The sequence below is a fragment of the Stegodyphus dumicola genome, chromosome 5, assembly GCF_044657685.1.
Source record: "Stegodyphus dumicola isolate Sdum_Otavi_A_Nest chromosome 5, ASM4465768v1".
Taxonomy (NCBI): domain Eukaryota; kingdom Metazoa; phylum Arthropoda; class Arachnida; order Araneae; family Eresidae; genus Stegodyphus; species Stegodyphus dumicola.
The window spans coordinates 46,475,565-46,496,467 of record NC_140772.1 but is presented as its reverse complement, the minus strand read 5'-3'; the positions used below and the strand labels follow the sequence as shown (position 1 = coordinate 46,496,467).

Here is a 20,903-nt window from a genome sequence, read left to right as displayed (position 1 = left end):
GTCTGGTATTTTAGTCTAAAATGCCACGCTTTACTGAACTTTGCACGATATTAGAACACAAGATTTTAAGAAAAAAAAAAATAAAAAAATAAATAATAATAATAATAATAATAATAATAAAATACTCACCTTCTAGTTTCATTCCAACATCAAGACACTTCTGAAATCTGCAGTAAGGGCACCTTTTTCTTTGACTCTTGTCTATGTGACAGCTGCGGTCAGCAACGCAAGTGTATACTTTTTTATTCTGTACGGTTCTCTTGAAGAATCCTTTGCAGGATTCGCAGGTAAGCAGACCATAGTGATACCCGGACACCTTATCTCCGCACACAGGACATAGTTCCTCAATGCCCTCCTTGGTGTCCGGGGGGTCGTGTGGGTATTCCACCAGTGGTCCTGGCTGTTGCTGTTGTTGGTTCGGCGTGGTCGCCACTGTCAGCATACCAGGTGGAGCTAATAAAAAAGATGTATCCATTAGATGCGAAGCGGCCATCATCATGTTTCTTTGAATGAGTCAAGAATATCAAGAAAAGAACACAGTATTGTTTTTTTTTTTTTAATGTCGTGGTTGTTGTTCTTTTGGTAAGTCAGATAAAAATTCACTGTCAAGCGGGTTTGAGGCGGAAATCCGCAGTCATTTTCACAGGAGTGGGGCATGAAACGCGCACATATATAATAAATAAATACCGTATGTACAAGAAGTAAAGAGATCAAGCACCAAATATCACACAGTTACGTAATTAATCCCAAAAAAATCACGAGAGATCACTAACAGTAAGTGCACAGAATCCAGAAAAGATGAGTCGAAATTCACAAGTAGTCAAACACAACAAGTTGTTAAGATGCATGTTCATCTTGTTTGAAAAATCGATCTATTTTATCACATTCACGGCACCGTTTCGGAAAAATCACTAACGATAATAATTAAATAAAACACAAAGAACAAGATCACCGCTCCACTGAAATCGATGGCGGACAGATAAATCTCGTTCTGAATTTTTCCCCTTTGTAACAATGAAACCACACGTGAGCCAAGAGATCCTGAAGAGCGAGCGTACAACGCGACTGACTAGCCTGAAAGCTTCTAACGCAAGTGAAAGTCGCTGGGACACGTGAGCAACGGAATAGCCACTTTCACCGCGACCTACTAAACCATGGTGCGGTAGTGGGTCTATGTCAGCGCGGGCCCACTGACCCATAAACGTGCTGGCCAATCGGGAGAGGGGAAAAGAGACGTTTTCTACCTGTACGCAAAACGCAATACAACGCGCACACACACACACACAAAAGCAACTGCCGCCCTCCCCTCTTTTCACCTTTCCATATTATCTATTTACCTTCTATCTTCGGAAGTTCGCGCTCCGAGTTATCTATATTCAACTACATACAATGCATTGTAAGCGCCGGGAAAAGTGTCACTTTTTAAAAATCGCTTTCGCTACGCATTCAGTGAAAGGGTTGACAGCATCTTTACGGCACTCTCAGAAATGACAGCTGGTAATGAACAACATTTTTCATCTTGAGGAGAATACTTTCACTGCCTCGTTAGAAAACTTCTAGGTCACTTCAGTAATGCGAGTTATAGAAAAATCTGTAGAACGATTATGTTATTTATTTTTTTAGTAAAAAAAACATCTCTATGTATTGAAATTACAAACACCTTCAGTGTGCTAGAGCAACTCAAGTTTATCATACCATAATATATTTGTTCTCTCAAATTACAAGAATGATCTTTCGACTGGCAATGGAAATGGCTGACCATGTCCATTTAGTGCTTTACCAAATAAATCACTTTGCAGACATCGCTTTTTCGCAAAGTGACAGTAATGGACAGTAAAGTGACAATAAATGGAAATATACATTACACGTTATTCTATTTATATTAATGCAGCATTATAAGCAAGAAAATGCTTTCTTTAATATTATTGTAAACTATTTAAATCAATGATAATTATTACAGATCACTACATAGTGCTTGTAGAGTTCAGAAAAATTTCAAATTATTTTATCGTTAAAAATGAATGCATCCTATCTCGTGATAATACAAAAGGAAAATACGTGGATTAATGAAAACATACCCAAATTTGTAACGATATTTTATAGAATAAATCTCATTCATTTACACTGCTACTTACTAGATGATTGCTTACGAAAGTAGAACGTCAACACCAAGATTATTAATTTAAAGCTAATTTTTGCCGAAAACTAACTTCTGTTGCTTTAGAAACGATACATAAAATTTCTCAAAGAATGAAGAAATAAATAAAACGAAAGTGATGTCATTTTGGTGAGTTCATGTTCAGAATTAACTACTAGAGTGTTTAAGCAATTCAGATAACTTATATAGTATATTTTAACTTAACACATTTATTTCTTTTGTTCAGAATTAACTACTAGAGTGTTTAAGCAATTCAGATAACTTATATAGTATATTTTAACTTAACACATTTATTTCTTTTGTATTTATTTAAAAAAAGGCATAAGAATGCATTTACATGGTACTTTTTTAAATATATATAAAAGAAAGAAGGGAAGAAACCTTTCCCTATTCTCAAAAGAATTTTCTTCAGAAATTAAATACAATTATAACGAATATGACATATTTAACTTATTATATGAAAATTTTAAAAAATGCAAGAAATAGTACGTAAAATGTTTGAAATAATAATCCACAATTTCAAAATGATATTTTATTCATTTAGTTCACATTTCAAGCATAGTATTTCTCCATATTTGTGTAAAAGAAGCACTTGGATTTGAACTCTAATTCAGCTTTTAAGAATTGGTAACAGCTTGCTATTTTTATGGAGCCATAATGTCACGCTCTTTGCATAATAAATGCTTAGTTAAGCATACTAAGCCTTCTTATTCTTCCTACAAGAATCAGAGTTTTTAAACCTTCCGATTTAACAATTTCCTTAATCAAATTCAGAAATATACAAAATGTGTATATGCATACACGTGTACAACCTTGATTCATTTCGCTACGCTTAACAGAACCACACTATTTGCCTTCGACCGTCACACATTACCAATTACAAAGGCATACAAAATTACTTATTAATTTAATATATATGATTTAAAAAATGGAAAATAAAAATGTACGCAACACACGCCGTCGATTCTGGTAATAAACACTTTAAAATATGTTTTCATATTTGGATGTCTTATCTTTCAAGTTCGCTATCTTTCTTTCTTCTAATTACGGAGGCAAGGGGGAATGAAAGAAACAATTCAGGAAATGCAGTTCCAACAGCCCAAAATAATAGCGGGTTACGCATCACTTGCAAAGAATGCACAATTACATTTTATCAAAGACAAATCATCCAACGGAAGCTCAGCATACCTTTGCTTCAGGGCAGAAGTTGATGCTTGAAGAATTCGGCTACCTCTCCTTCCCTCACGGTGAAAGGTGGAAGGGTTTCTTTACATCAGAAGGATTAGAAGATGCGCCAATGAAAGGGGAAAAAAAAAAAAAAAAATTCTACATTTCTCAGCGAAATATACGAAGGAATTAATGGAATGATTCAACTTCTTAGGTTTGACTTAATTCATTTTCTTGTTAAAATAAGAATATATAAACACCTAATTAATTATTTCTGAAGAAATTCTTTTATTAATGAACTGATGAAAGAAATTCGATATTCTTTTATGAATGGTTGAAAATATCTCCTCATTTTTATACACACTTACTGATATATTCAAAATAGGTATGTATCAGCACTTTAACAATAATCCTGAATTCTACAAGAGAGAATGATCGTTATAGACAACGATTCACCGTCACTTTTATGCCATCACCTGCACTACACTTCTGGCCTTACTGGCAAGACTGTTGCCTGTAATTTTTAATAGATGACGTTCCATTATCTGAGTCATCAGGAATATTTTTCAATCGATTGTGGACAGGACAGGAGGGGGTCATCCCCCCAAAAAAAAAACTACAGTCTGGAAACCTATGATCATTTTGATTCAGTTTTCCGTGCCCTGTGTGCTTCTGTTATATTATAATAAAACGGAATTTTGAAGCCTTAAAATATGAACAATAACATCCCGTTTCTAACGGAAACTTGCGTCCTTCGTGATGTAACGGTAGCACGCTGGGCCGGTATTCCAGAGGTCCGTGGTTCGATTCCCGGCGAAGGCGGTTGCATATTTTTCATCTCGCTGGCTTCCAATTAACCTAATGTCTCTACAAATTAATAGTAATCCAATTCCCCCTGTCTCTATTTCTTGCTAAATTAGATTCAATACTCTTACACACTTATATTCAAGCTTATGTTATATATAAGCTCTTACACGTTACCAAACTTTTTCTACGTCGACCCTCTCTAACATTCTGTTAGAGAATATTCATCTACCCCCATATAGTTTTATTTGCAATATACAGCATACAAACACAAATAATTGCACATAAAATAACGTAAAGGTAACTGTTAGAGTAAGAAAACAAACAAGAGGTTTTTTTTTGGGGGGGGGAAGAGATGTTTATTATTTGTTTTACTACTTTTTGTATTACTGTTATTATTATTATTTTAATTCTACAAATATAAACAAGTTTTCAGAAACAAAATCCCAGATTTTATTTTGCGCAAAAGTTCGATTTTAACGAATGTGATAGCTGCGCTTAATGTATTAATGATATTTATTTTAATATTTGGCATAAAACTGCTTTACATCACCTCCTTCAAAAATATTCAACCTGTTTCTTATTTTATATAGTTAATAATGATTTGATCAAGAGGGAAGAGTCAATGATGTTGGTTCGATAAGAACTTTCATTTCGGGAAATTTCTCTCGGATGACTTTTAAATTCCAAAACAAGCATTTCCCTTCAATACAATACCTCTTGTAGCATCATAATATTACACGTGTCCCTTACATTCATTTGATTTGATTTCTTCCTTAATATGTAATATAGCTTTACATCAATACACAATTTGATTCTTAATTGTGTATTATTGTGTACAAACTATTATGGCACAAATCCAAATCTTCCAATAAGCTTGGAAAGATGCGTAAGAAATTCTGTTCATAATCCTTAATAAGGACTGAATGGCGGTACAGGATAAGCATACAGTCAAACCCCGCTATACCGATCTTCCGCATATAACGCACGAACTTTGGATTCCGTCCAATATCCAACACAATTAATATTATTTTATACAGCTAAAGTGAACTTCCAGACGTATGAAAATCGGATAGAACAAACTTTATGGGTATTTGTTTTTTCAGAACTTTTCTTAAGTTTTAACCGAAAAATTACTAGCTCTTAGATTTATTCACATTTAGGATGTTAGAATCCACATTACTTCGATGTAAAAATAACAAACAAACAAAAAAATTCTACATCACATTTTTTTATTTGCATCCCCTTTTTCCATGTTCCAAACAAAAGCTGTGCGAAGCAGGTGCAACGCCTAGTTCTCGGAGAACAAAGATGTAAATAATCTTAGGGTGCCAAATGGTCTCCATGACCACAAAGCCAAAGAGCTTTAACGAATTCTACGATTCCATTAAAATTCTTTCAGTGAACTGCCAGACAAAAGTTTATTCAAACATGCAGCTGAGATGGCAAATTTGAAATTTTCACTATTCAGGAAAGAAGCAGTGAACAGATTCTTATAAGTGATTTGCCGTTTAGTGAATGGACTCTTTTTAGTTTTATCTTCTTATTTGAAATGCTGTGAAAGTTCTGTCTTCTGAAAGGGAGGTATTGCATTAGATCTTTTTCAAGATACAAAATTTCTTTTGTAAGATTTATTTACAGAATTTATGTATGTTCTTTGCACTGTGGAAAAACGGTGGCATCTAGAGCGACCAGATTTTAAACACATAATAAAAATCCTTCAGCCAAACAGGCATAAAATCATGTTTGACTAAAATAAATAAGTTATTCATATATTCACATAAAACTTTTAATTTAACTTTAAAATTAGAACAGTAATGTTTTTCTGAGTACTACAAAATAAGCTTTTAAAAAAATTTTGCAGCCTAACTACAAATACTACGACCATAATCACAAGCTAGCACTGCAATGGTTTAACATTATTACCGGCAGCAGCTAAAATCATGCATTAAAATTCAGCGGTACTTAAGAACTTAATTCGCTAGTTATTTAACAACTTCCTCGTTAATAAAAAACTAACATTTTGATGTTGATTGGAAGTTTTGCGAAAAGTATAAACAATCGATTTGCAAACATGTTTCACTAGTGACCAAAGTTAGATACTTATTATTACAGATAAATAATTAACTAAATAATAAAGGGTAATATCTGTCTCGACAAGGGGCATAATATAATTAATAACAGATGTTCATTATTACGCTACAAAATATTAGCGTTATATTAAAAAATTACAAGAAAGTAAAAGTGAATTTACAATGTGCTATAGCCTGTACAGTACTCATCATCATCTAAATTTATATTATTTTTAACACCCGTTTCTAAGACTACAGGAAAGTGTTGTATATTTCAAAGCGCTGTAGAAGTTGAGATATCAACAACGAAAGATTTTATAATCGACATATGTATATTTTAAGGCGGTAAATGATAAAGTAGACCAATACCAATGCTTATTTTACATATTTACGATATGTATAACTCTTTTTTTTATAATTTTTTTCGGTATCATGATACTGTTTCATGATACGTAGCTAGTCTGCGAGTTTTTTATATCATCGAAAATAATAATAACGATAAAACTTGATACGTTTACTGAGAAAATCCTGACATTAGTAGAGTAGTTTAAATTTCGTTTAAACTCTTCGAAACGGATGCAATGCAAACAGGTAGAAAGGCATACACTAAGTAGAGACCAAACCCGAAATGTAGCGAACAGAACAGAAATACGTATTTTAGCCTAATCCAGCACTGCTTGCTAGCAATTTTCTTTCTCAAGAATTAAATTAATGTAAATTAGTTATCACTTAGACCACCTTGTAATGGAGTTAAAATAGGTTGCTCGAATTTGAATGAGTTCATGGGCTACAAAAACTAGAGAGGAAAAAAGATAATATAACTAATAAAAAATAAATAAAATTTTGAGCATTTTTCCCAAACTGTCCTTGACATCGTTATTTCACGATAGCGGTGGCCCAGTTTTTCGTATCGCGAACAGAACGAGTGACAGAGCGTTTGCATAGGAATTCTGAGAGTGAAATCGATTGGCAATTAACTAGCAACATATTACGATGATCGCATGTAGTTACCGTTTATTACATGGGTACACGTTTGAAAGAAAATCGCATTAAAGTAACACTCCCTCTCCCCCTCAAAAAGAGCATTTTAAAAATATTCTTTAATTATTAATAAGAACATATATCATTCTTGATAAGTAATATATTATTTGAAACAAATATGCATTAGGAACCTTCACTGTTTGGTTAACTGATCACGACAGAGCAAACGAGGGCTTCCAAAAGGAAGGGATTCGTTCTTAGACTTTCTAAGGGTAGGTTACTTGACTTAAAAGCATACGAAGGCTTCCAAGGAAAGAAGTGCTCTAGTGTACTTTGATTAATCAGGTAACCTTACTCTAAAGTTTAACCCTCGCATCTTTTGTCGTGAACAGATGGACGCCTTCATGGTGGATTGTCACGGGAAAACTGGCTCATATTTACGTTACATATGGAAAGAAACGAAAATACCTATGCAACCAACCTATTCGCCGGTATCTGAATCCCGGTCACCATGGTTAAACGATATTACCCGCTTAGGTGCTAGTGGGCGACTTTCAAAGGGAAACTAACTCACCATTACATTACATACAAATAAAATCACGAAACCCCATGCAACCAGCGTATTAAGCGGAAATGAACCTAAGTCGAACTATTAATATTTGGTCGTTGCTGTTGTCCCCCGTGATTATATAGTTTTTGTATTGACCATAATTAAAATGTTTTTCAGCAAAATAAAATCGGAAATTTAATTTAAAAACAGTACGCTTAACCAAAATAAAATGTTGTTTTGATCAAATCGAACAAAATCTGCGAAGTTTGTTAAAGCTTGAAAATACCACTCAGACAGCTATTTACAAAACTGTCAAAAGCCAACATGACTGAACAAAATTTTCGTTTCGCGAAATCTTGGGAGAAATAATTCTCTCCTGAAGTAGATTCTGAATGATGAAAATAAAAATGCCACAGAAAATATCTACCGAGGACATCCTCAGATATTTCCGTTACATTTTTACGGCATGGAATTAAAAGGCAACTCTCGTGGGTAGCGAGAACCTCTGGTATACTTTATTATTATTATTAAATATATCTGCAATTACGAATAAATTTAAAATTACCTATTTAATTTTATGAGTTGTTACATGCTTATTTATTATTTTCTTTTTGGAATTGTCTTTATTATCCTTCTCTCCTTTCCTCAAAGCAGCTACATGCAGTGGAGGTCAGAAGGTTAAAAAAGTTTGGGAAACACTATACATATTTTACATAGACCAACTAACTGTGCTCGCAGAAGTCTTTACAATGAATTCATATATATATATCTGGAAACACGATTAATACAAAGAAAAGTATATTAATTTCAAATTTCGAGTATTATTTTCGTTGCATTTCTTTATGCAACGTAATATGCAATAAATATCAACACATTAAGAGTAGATTACGATTTAAATAATATTCTGAAAAAGAAACATATAAACTGATGGCCATCCAAATTGCAACCCCGTGATGTACCATCCCCACCTAAACAGCATGAAATTTGCTTCACGTGTATACCGCGATGGCATATCTAAATTATTACAATTTCAGCACACGCTCACATCACGGGCGACTGCAGCGCTCCTTACAATTTGTAAAAAGGGAGGAAAGATTGCGGTTTTAAATAACGTGAAATGTTCTCTCGTGAAATTTGTTGCGCGTGCAGCTTCAGTATGCCTCGTAGAAAAACACGAGCATCATTCGAGCACGTTTCTGAGTTCGCCGAGGCAGAATCGTTGCATACAGAGATTGCGGATAATCTTTCTTGGAAATCGGTCATCACACTGGACGTAGCCAAGCCACAGTCATGCGAATATGGAATCGGTGGATGCACGAGGGAACGACTGAAGGAGAGAAGCAATTTCAAGCGCTTCGTCGCGCCACTTCACAGGGAGACAGGCATAGTGTTCATGGGCCTGCCACATATGCAGCAATATCACAACGAATGTAGTACGTAACACAACAATCCCTGTCTGCGCGAGCAATTCGTGACGTCGTTTATAGTACAATGGACTGTCCGCTAGATGTCTATTTCCTCGCTTACCTTTACACAACAGGCGTTTCAGTTAGAGTGCACTGAACGGCGAAGATGGACATCTAAATGGCATGACATTGTGCTTTCGGAAGAATCATGCTTCAGGATTAGAGACACGTTGGAAAGAGCCTGCTGGACTGTGTGTTATGCATCGTCCTACTGCTCCTGCACCCGGTGTTCTGGTGTGGGGTGCCGGTGGATTCCACTCTCGCACCCACTAGTACGAATTAACGGTACACTTACACTGCTCTTTCTAACGCAATACTGTTTTATAAATTATAAAGATATTTTAATATCAGTCCACAGTTTCTGTAATAACAATGAAATCCTCCGATTTCAACTCATCAACAGCCTTGGAAGCTACGACTTTTTAGATGAACAGCCATTCAAACATCCAAGACAATTTATCACAACGGAATGCAATAATTTTTTTTTTAAATGCTTTGAAAACATCTTGATTTTTTTACACGTAAGAAATACCCATAAAAATAACATAAATGTAACAAGTTAAAAAAAATGTTTAAACATCTTTTAAATAAAAGGAGCAGAAGACTTTTATTAAAGAATTTTCCTGTACTTCAATTTCGCAATGTACAAAATTTACAAACGGCTTAAATGTATTTTACAACTTAAATACTTGAAACATTTTTTATGATGATTTAGAAGACTAAACTTTGCGTTCGCTTCGAAATGAACACTAACTTTATGTAGTATACACACACTACTTCCGACAAAATTTTGAAAGCAAGACCTGTAAATCTGTTTAATTAATCGTTACATATGGGAAGGCACGAAGGCTATCTACCTAAGAGAAGGGATGCCTTCATAGAGGACTTTCTAAGAGGAACTGGCTTATATTCACTTTATATAAGAAAACCCTTAAAAATCAACCATGCAGCTAGTCTGTTCGCCTGGGATAAAAAGTAAATTAGATTGCCAACAGCTAGCGGTCTTAACCACTCGGCTACTGGTAGGGCTACAAAACGAGGGGGAATGCTGGACATATAGAGTAACTGACACTGCATGGAAGACTATAGAAAAATAAATCTCTGATACGTTTCTTCAAATTTATACCGACAATATACACGGCCAGTGCCAATACATTCTTCAAAAGATGAATCCTTACCAAGATGGTTCTGTCAATTCAAGCATAAGTCTGCTTTAAGCCCCTTCTTTTTCTCTGTTCTGTCCTTTTTATGCCTTCGCCGAGATTTGAACCACGGCATCTTCCAAATGCCAATTACACCACGAATGTACAAAGGATGATATAATTCCTGATAATCTCTCCCTCCCATCTCCGGTAGTTTTTGATTAAAATGGCAAAAGAACTCTTACATCTATATTTTACCGCGGAAGGGAAAAATGAATAATAATTATGTATCAACATTAGTATAACATGCAGAAGTGCACACTGTTACTCGGTCGTAAGCTTTCACTTTCAGGAAAAGTGTGTCAATGAATCCAATCGAACTGGGGGGGAGGGCATAAAATATAACCCAGTCCTTTATACGGAGACACAAAAAAGAGAAGAAAATTTAGCAACAACGCCATTTTAATTCTCTCTCCATTTCCTTCCAGCCGCTCTCAAAAGAACGCTCAGCTTGGCCAACAATAGCGGACGTGCGAAACACGTCATTGTGCGAAAGGGTTTCTCTAGTTGGGAAAAACAATGATAACGAGCTCTCTTTAAGAAAGCCATTGTAGAGCTCAGTCCACTAGAAAAGAATCCAAAGCCAGAACTATTCAACTAGTCTTTTATCACAGTTTTTTCTTAAATGTCGTCCTTGACATACTATTTCGATCGCAGCTGTTTCCATCTTTTCTCTATGCTATCCCTCACCCTGATTTATAACCAAGAATATTCCTAAAGAAAGTTTGTAAATAAAGGTGCATAAAGCGATCCCGACGACATAAACAGAATACCCATCCTATGCCTATTTCACGCCCCATTCGGTTAATACAAGCCATAAAATGCGTTTAAATACGAAAAAAATCTGCTTGATATTAAGATATCCAATAAAAGTAACAGAGTGAAGGCTCAATTTAGCGCAATAGTTACCATCATCTGGGTCAGGTGGCCCCGAGGCTAGGCCTGTCACACCAGGTACCAAAGGGACTTCATATCATATAATTTTTAATAATCCTTTCCTCTCTCTGGAAGAGAAAGAATGGACGTGGGAAGTTATCGAGAGAATGCTAAGCCTAAGACTCCACACTGTTCTGATCAAACCCTAAATACGGACACAAAAGAAAGTGGTTAAAATACCTTTATAGACTTAAATGGTATCAAAGAAGTGTAGATCCTCGACTTTTAAGGCTACAACTGGCGGGTTTAGGCCCTCAGATTATAGATCTTCAAATCATCCTACATTTCTTTATAATCCTATTGTTTCGCTGCTAAAAAACAAGAAAACTTGCTTATCTGGATAAAAATTTAATATAAATTAAAAACCCTTTAATGTTATTCTTAATTAGAAAATTCTTCTTTTAACTAACATCTAATTTTATCACACAATTATGCTCTGTTTAACTAAAATTTGACTAGCAATCATTAAACAGAAACCTTTAAGGAGAAATATTTTATGCTAAGGAAAACATTTCTAACCGTTCATCAGAAATAATGAAAATTCTCGATAACAATCAACGATAAACTCCCACCCAATCCAATAAAGGCTGACATCACTAACAATCAATAATATAATTAGATAATAATATTCTTTAATGAGAAAATTAAGAACCTTGTACTCAGTTGCAAATTTTCAAACTGAAATCTGCTGTTTCTTTCTTCTGTCGCCTTATTATAAGGCTGTGAATATGGGAATAAACGCTTGTAATTAACGTAACGAGTGCACCGCCTCTTGCGCCAGTTCAGCTCTATATTACCTGTTTCAATTATATAATTAAGAATTATCCGTAAACAAAGACGATCACTAGGCCTCCAGCATCGTCCTCTTCTTTTCTACATCATCCCATTAAACTTCGCACACACTTATGCAGGATAAGGAATAGGTTGGATTAAAGTCACCCTTTTGATTATTTGCCCTTTCTATCCTAAACACTGTAATGTGCTTAGAACAAATCTTTCTGAACTGCGTTTTTTTTTTTTTTTCAAAAATTTATCCTTACCATATTAATATTATATAATTAATGCTAATGAAGTATGTATTTATGAAAGAGTAAAAGTAAAACAGAGATAGTCTTTTATCTAATAACAATGAATAATTCGCAAATGAAAACTTTTAACCGACCAAGAGGGAAATAAAGTGGAACCATAAACTTCACTATTCTTAATTTGGTAACAATATCATAATATTCGGATTCTTCTCATTCTTGCCTGTACTGCTAATACGTAGCCGAAGTCTCTCTTTTTTTACACCAGTTATATTGCTGTATGTGAAAAGCACGCCAGTAATTTTCGAAAAACGAAACGGAAAGTTTCTGAAGCTAGAAATTCCGGAGTCCTGAAGAAAGTTTCTAGGACAGGTACCCCCCCGGGGGTCGACGTAGAGAACTCTGCGAAGCTACTGGCTAGGATCTGTACCTAGGCAGTCTCGGCCACGGGGGTATAAAATTTATGAACTTGGTGGTTCTGAAGGCTCTGGGAAAGGTCACTTATTGGCCGGCCCCGGAGTCTGGCACGTCCTAGCGCGGCGAGGTACTAGTAACCCGGGGGTCTCCCCCGGGGTCGCTGGGTAATGTCCCGCTGCGACGGGCTCGTCCAAGCGACTGGTAGGAGCATTAGACGACCGGTGCTGACTGGGGCTTGCTCCAGGTGGTGCGCTGCTCTCCTGAGGGGTAATAGTGGAGGTTGAACCACCACGATGTGCCTGCCCTAAGGGGGAGTGGACCCGGAATGAGATTAATTTCTCGAAACGGGGAATGCCTAAAACTTCTTCTTCTAGGACAGGTAAACAAAAATAAATAACTAAAGTAATAAATAATTATAATTTAATTAAGTCAAAAAGATTTTAAAAATATTAATAAATAGTAAAATAATAAATAAAAGTAACGGAGCTCACCCTAACTGGTGTTCAAACTTAAATTATGATTTCACTCAAAATCTGATACAGTTGAATTTCAGCTTTGAAAGACGGTTAAAATTACTTAAATAAAAGTATTGTTGCGTGCGTATGGATTCATTATAGACTGAATGCACACAGAGCTGATAATAGCTAATAAAATTTATTTTACCAAAAGGAACTCTTTACAGTTCTGGAACTTTCTACAAAAATATTCGTAGAGTTCTCAGTATCCCAGAAGACAATCAGCAGCTACATTTCAAAATACAAAGATCGTTAAACACAACGGAATGCAATGCGCGCCTAAAGAGCGAAGCTTATACGGAGAGATTTCATTACTCCGTAGTCGAACTGTGAAACTGAGAGCAGTCTGAACTGTGAAACTGAGAGCAGATGGTCTCTTCGGTCTTATACAGCTTTCCCCGGTCGCCAAGGCACTCTAGTATCTTCCATTTCTCGATATTACTGGAAGGCATATACGGTTAAAGTTACATATAAGGGACGGATGCAGTTACAGTTACATATAAAGATCAATTATAGTATCAATTAGTTATGCAAGGATTGGACAAAATATCGCCAAAACTAGCGATTTTGGGAGAATTCTTGCCAAATTCGGCGACAAAAACTAGTCGTCCCACACCATGGCCAGCTTGGAGATAACTCGCCAATTTAGCGAGACAGCTATTTACTTCAATGTTAAATAAACAGCCTCTGTAATCTTATTTTTCTGGTACAGCTTCGACTCAACAGGTTTTTATGTTACGTTATACTATATACACAAAGGATATTACAATTTTGAAAATAACTGCAGTAAAAGTATTTTCACCCGATCCAGACATATGTATGTCATGTGCCCCTTGGGCACACTTCTCATGAGCCGGACACGTTGCATTTAAATGCAATATCTCGGCACAATTTATAATGAATGAATAAAAGTATTTATATATATATACAAAAATTCGTAATAGTATGTTTAATTCTAGAATGCTATGCCAAAAACAAAGATTCGTATCAATCGGCCACTGATGCAGCATCTTCTTGCATGAGCTTCTTCCCAAGGTCTGCGCCACAATACAAAATTTTCATTCCATGCATATATTATGCAGATTTTTATGCAATCTGCATTATTCGATATACAATTACAGCATTTCTCATACACATAAAAAGCTTCTGTGGATTTTAATCGCATTAGTTTACGAAATAAGAATTTCAATTACCTTGGATATCTAAACTATTAGCTGCAACGCTACATTCTCCAGACAACTTTCCGTTTAACTAAAAAGTAAGTGGAACTGTATACACTTGCAACACAATTTTTTTTAGCCAGTGATTACGCTGCAGGTCTATACAGCAAATGCTTTTAAATTGATATCGCTGTCGAAAATTTGGGACAAGCACGTGAGTCAAACATAAAACATTTTTCGCAATCTGAAAAGAAAGTTCAGCAACACCCATCTTCTCCCTCCCGATAATTATTAAGCCACAGGGAAACGCGGAAGGAATTGGAAACCAAAAACCTGCACGAACTTCAGTTTCAACACTACAACAACATTTCAGACGCGGATTTGTAAAGGCTCTTTATGGAAACAGACCATTGAATTTTTGATGAAACTTTCTTGGCAATAAATTTTGAGTCAAAAATGTACTTTATATAGTAATAAATTTGCAGAAAAATTTGATGCATATATAATCAGAAGGCATATTATAAAACTTTCTTTAGAATTTTATCAGTAACTGAAGAGAGGGAATAAACTTGGAGCTTTAAACGTAATTTTTCCAGTTTTAGAGTGCTTAAAGTATTCAGATTTTTATTACATAGAAAACAACCGATGAATATGTTCAGATGACAAAACAAGACAGCGCCCCCCCCCAAAAAAAAAGAACCGAGAGGATTCAAATTTTAACGGCGCATCAGAGGAAAAAAAACATTTTTTTGGGGGAGCGGGGGTTCTTTCATCGCAGATTTCCAATGACGTCTTTCACCATATCCGTCATCCAAGCAACCAAGGCGATTCCTAATCAAGCACCGAAAAACATTTAGTCAAATAAAGAACATCATCGACTACCTCCACAGACAAGGACTCAATATATGCCACCTTTAATCTTCAATCCTCTAATTCTGCAATAATTTCAGAGTGCCATTGTTATCTCCACCAAACACACACTTCTAACGTGTCTTCAGTCTTCATTCATATCTGTGCCTTACCTCCAAATACCATGAGATACTGTATCTATTTATTATTACGAACTTTATTGTATCTCACCTACCTATGAACATTACCATCAGCAAATGTAACCGTATGCAGCTCTGTATATCCAAATGTATAACATCAGTATGATAGCATGTCACCTTGTTTAATTCTCAATAAATACGGAAAGGTAGTATACACCGGGGCAATGCCATTTTTGCTCATAGCGATGACATGGTGCACCATGTACTTGTTCCTGTCCTGTCCTGCATCGCAGATTATCAATCAGCTCTTATTCCTGCTAACATAATTCTTTCACAATTTCTTTTTTCTTCGCACTTATGCACATAGAATTCAAGAGAAAAATCGCAAACGTTAAACAACATACGTTTAAAATTTAAAAACAGCATACGTTTAAAATATCCGACGGAATGTTACGGATTGCTATACTTTTTTTTATATTCGTTGTATTATCAGGTTCAATGTTTCTTCTAACCTTCTTCGGAAACATACAATGACCTGACTAGGAACAGAGAGCTTACTAAAGCTATGTTCACTAATTGTAGTAAGTAGACAGGATACAGACGAAGGGTATACAAGACCCTTTATTTTTCTTTATATACAATGACTTCCGTACTTCGGAATACAATGACCCTCCACTCGGGGTCTAACGTAAAAGGTATAAAAATAAAACTAAACTCTAATTTAACTTTAGGATAAGATTGGCCTTATAATAACCAGGAAGCGTATGTAGCACAGAGACTGTGAACACTACAATACGTTTAATTTATCAAGAGGATTAAAACTTCTGGCCTGGAAGGCAAATAGCAACTGCGTAACTTCTAAGGTAAGCGGCCTGCTTCGAACTCACTGCTTCCTCTCTCCTGCTTGGCAAAAAGGCCACACTTAAATACTTGGCGTTCGCCAGACAACTTTGCATAAAATCCTTCACGCTTATAATTCTGGCCGGAAGTAGAAAATAAGAAGTGATAGTAAAGATTTAAAATAAAATAAACGTTAGTAAAACTTAAGATCCTTACATACTTCCCGCCAGAGTTAATTAGTTTGAAACTGAGGTCTAAAACGACCTTGTTGAAAACTTTTAGCTCTAGAAACTAACGCGAGGCCAACCTTTTACAATCATAACTTAGCTAGAAACTAGAAAATTTTAAAAGAAAGAAATTTGTTACAATAGCAGCTCCCGGAATATACAACAATCTTTTTTCTTTTTCATCTGTACTGCATCTAAACAGGAGCTTTATTCAATTCTGGTTCCTTCCAGAGATCTGGAAGGAAAACTAGTTTAATGAAATGTTACAGAATGACATTGCAAATAACATATAGAATATACTTTTCTTAACATTCTTATTTCATTCATGACTATTTTAATTATCTCTCCCCGTGCTCTCTGACATGTGTTGTAAAAACACCAAACACGAATGTGTTTCTGTCTATGTGTTCAACACTTCCTCCTATAACCAAAACACTAACGTGTTGAAATTCAACATACGAGACCTCTTAACACACCCTAATTTCAACTCTAGACCCTGAGGTACTATTCTGAAAGTGGCTAACTCTAAAGTGTAGCGTCAGAGAGCCTAACTACATCATTCAACCTTTAACACATATTCACCATGATTTAATCTTTACAGTCACACGAATAACAAATTTTTAACATTACTTTCACTTTTACCATATCACGGTATTTTTTAACATTCAAAATAACAGTTCACATGTATACAAGAACATATCAACATGCCGTTAATTTTACACATTTGAAAACATACATTAGTAGTACATTGTTAACTTCTATTCTTTTCAAAGCAAGTGCCAATTCTTTCTACATTGAAATAATACTACATTTCAAAAAGTCTTTCAGACTAAAACTTCTTTCTTGCTAGAATGTTTTAAATAAAATTTATACAATAACTTTTTACAATATTTAAGTCTTTACACAACGCTATTATACATCAACTTTAGTTTTACGCGCGAGTAACTGAAAAACATAATAAGAAAATCGGTCACAACTCATTTCTCGCCCTTTTGGCGATAAAGGTAGACCTCGCATGAGGTAAAACTTCTTGAAATCTGCCACTTGCAGTAAGAATGAAAGATTAACTTAAGTTTGTAAAGTAACATAAAATTTTACTTATCTTTGTAATATTCAGACATCCTTTTCTGGGCCCAGTCTTTAAAGGTATAGCTGATAGTAGCTTGGTTGATCCTCCTTCTTGTACGGGCTCGCCCTTCAGTGCTTTCCTCTGGAAGCTTCCGTTTTTCACCAGTACGGCCACCCTTGAACACCTTCCTTTTGTGCTCTGCTTGTGGTCTTGGCCGTTTGAAGGCAGCTGGTCTTGATGGAACCGGGAAACTTCTGTCGTGATCCTGCTTGGACCTCGTTGTTGGCCGTTCAAATTTTTCTTGTACTTTTTCCTCCGCCGCTGATGGCCCTTCCGCAGTTCGGCGACTTTTGCTGCGGAGAGTTCTGTCGGATGAGTCAATCTTCCGTTTCACAGCCGGGTTATAGTTGCCGTCCTTTCTCCCGGTCCTTTCCACATACGTCGTCCTTCTCCCTTCTTCATTCTGGGGGTGTTCGTGCACTCTGTTTTCTGGACGGTGGAACGGCTTCTTTTTCTTTTTACCTTCAGTTTTTCCGCGGGGCAATTTTCTTTTCACTTGCTTCTGTCTCTCATTGGCTTGCCCTTGTACTTGTCGTTTTCCCACCTCTGGAACTTGTACCTGCGGTGTCTGCCGTACCGGATCTTGCAAAAGATCTGAAAAGATTTTCATTTTATTACGATCGAAGTAGGGTTTAATTTGATCAATATTTGCGGAACAGGTTTCACCATTTCTTGCCTTTAACACTACAACAGCGTGAGTTATTTTTTCTATAACATATGGTCCTTCAAAGCGTGGAAAAAATTTGGCAGTTTTATCTTCTGGTGCTGAAGAAAGTGAATGCTTGATTTTTAAAACTTCATCCCCTACTTTATAAGTTACTCCCCGTCGTTTCAGATCATAGTATAACTTCTGTTTTCTTTGTGCTACTTCCGTATTCTTTTTTGCTTCTTTTATTAGTTTTTCTATATCACCCATTTTAAATTCTGGGGCTCTTTGTTGCACATAAAATAGTTTATCTAACGGTGTTATAACCTTTCTGCCTAGAAATAACTCAGCAGGAGTTTTGCCCGTTGTATCATGTTTTGCGGTCCTAAGGGCGAAAGCAAATTCATTGACATAGTTATCCCAGCTTTTATGAAAATTTTTAACATAACTACGGATAATTTTCACTATATTTCTGTTGACCCGTTCCGCTATATTTGATTGCGGCCGATACGAGACCATTTTTAAATGACGTATGCCCAGTTTTTGGCACATGTCTTCAAATATATTACTTACAAATTGAGGACCATTATCCGATATAACTTTTAGGGGCGCCCCGTATTTTAAAATATATTTATTTAAAATAGAATCGGTAAATAATTTCGCGGAGGCTCGTTTTAAGGGAACAATTTCGGTCCATTTACTAAAATGATCAACTATAACAAGGAGATAGCGACTTTTGTTTAACTGACTTTTTGGGAAAGGGCCCAATAAATCGATGCCGATTATTTCATTTGGAAATTCGGATTTAATACTATTTAGAAACCCGGCCGGGCGGAAATTAATATAATTAACGGCTTGACATGTTGGGCAGGACTGGACATACGCCCTTGTTAACTTTTGCAGTTCAGGAAAGTAGACTGCCTCGCGTACGCGTTGGATAGTTTTTCGAATACCAGCATGAGAAGCTAAAGGGCTGTCATGGAGCTCTTGCAGGATATTTAATCTAAGACTAGCTGGGATAACAAGTCGAAATTCGTTGTTGGAATTCGTAGTTTTTGTGTAGAATAATAGACCATCTATTAGTTCGTAATGGGCCGCCCTATTTCTTATCGCCACAATATCTTGGTGGCTAAAATTTTCAGGATCCATCAAATACTCATAAATACTTCCAAACTCAGGATCCTTACCCAGTTCGGTTATTACAGTTTCTCGGGAATTTATTGTACACGCTGTCAGCATTGCAACTTTTACGGTATTACCCTGTTCGTCTAATTTAATTCGTGATAGGGCATCTACGATATTTTCCTTTCCGGGGGTATGCTTGATTACCAGATTATATTCTTGCAGCTTGAGTGCCCATCTTATTAACCTTGGGGATAAATTTTTCCCTGAGTACAATCTAGTTACCGCCGCATGATCAGAATATACTGTTATCGGCGCCTTTCCAAAATAGACTCGGAACTTTTGCACTGCTAACAGAACTGCAAGTGCCTCTCTCTCGGTCGCGGAATAGTTTCTTTGTGTTTGATTTAAAGTTCGGCTAAAAAATGCCACAGGCTGCTGATTTTGCGAAAGTACCGCTCCTACTGCATAATCCGAAGCATCCGCTGAAATTTCTAAATTTTCATCCTTTTCAGGAAATTTCAACACAGGGGCTTGCGTTAATGCTTGTTTTAATTTTTCGAAAGCACTATTGGCTGCAGCCGTCCACGAGAATCTTGCCTTTTTCCTTTTTAATTTTAACAATGGCTCAGCGATAGCCGCAAAATCTTTTATAAAGGACCTAAAATATGAACAAAGTCCTAGAAAAGAAGAGAGCTTCTTTGCCGTGTTTGGAGTCGGATACTTTTGTACAGCGATTATTTTTGATTCATCTGTCTCGATCCCTTTTTGCGATATTTTGTAACCTAAATATTTTAATTCAGGGGCTGCAAATTTGCACTTTTCGACATTAACTTTTAGACCGGCCTCATTTAATAAAGAAAACACCTGTCTTAAATCCTGTATATATTGGTCGAGATTATGACTAGTAATAATGATATCGTCTAAATAGATAAATGTGGACTTTCCAAGAACAGGTCTTAACACAATGTCCATGCATCGCTGAAATGTTGCTGGGGCGCCTGAAAGGCCAAACGGCATACGTACATAGTGCCAGACTTGGTTATAAAAGCAGTCTTAGGCACGTCCTCAGGCCTGACCCCTATTTGAAAATAACCATTCGTTAAGTCTAAAGTCGTCATAAATTTGGTTGATTTTATGTTCCTTAAAATTTCTTCTATGATCGGTAACGGATATACCGGATATTTCGTTATGGAATTTAATTTACGGTAATCAATAGCGAATCTCCACCTTTTTGGATGCTCCAAAGGATAATCATTATTTTTCTTACATAAAACCACCGGACTAGCATAACTACTTGAGATAGGCGTTATGATCTTTTTACGTAGCATATCGGTAATATGCCATTCTATAATTTTTTCCTTATTCTTATCATACCGGTATGGTTTTTGGCGAACTGGCATTGCATCTCCGGTGTCAATGCTATGGTTAGTAACCTGAGTAAATCCTGGAATATCACTAAATAAGGAAGCAAATTCACTTACCACTTGTCGGATT

The 20,903-nt window shown here is 35.9% G+C and overlaps 1 protein-coding gene and 1 long non-coding RNA gene across 3 annotated transcripts in view; one reads left to right on the top strand and one right to left on the bottom strand.

The window, feature by feature from the left end:
- Positions 1–20,903, top strand: part of LOC146997091 (uncharacterized) — a 193,391-nt gene that overhangs the window by 28,370 nt on the left and 144,118 nt on the right. The window lies entirely within an intron of this gene.
- Positions 1–20,903, bottom strand: part of ftz-f1 (ftz transcription factor 1) — a 287,571-nt gene that overhangs the window by 152,507 nt on the left and 114,161 nt on the right. For both annotated transcript variants that reach the window (XM_035349952.2, XM_035349961.2), the window contains exon 2: positions 130–453. In XM_035349952.2, the coding sequence (XP_035205843.1) occupies positions 130–453 (324 nt within the window). The remainder of the gene's footprint in view (positions 1–129; positions 454–20,903) is intronic.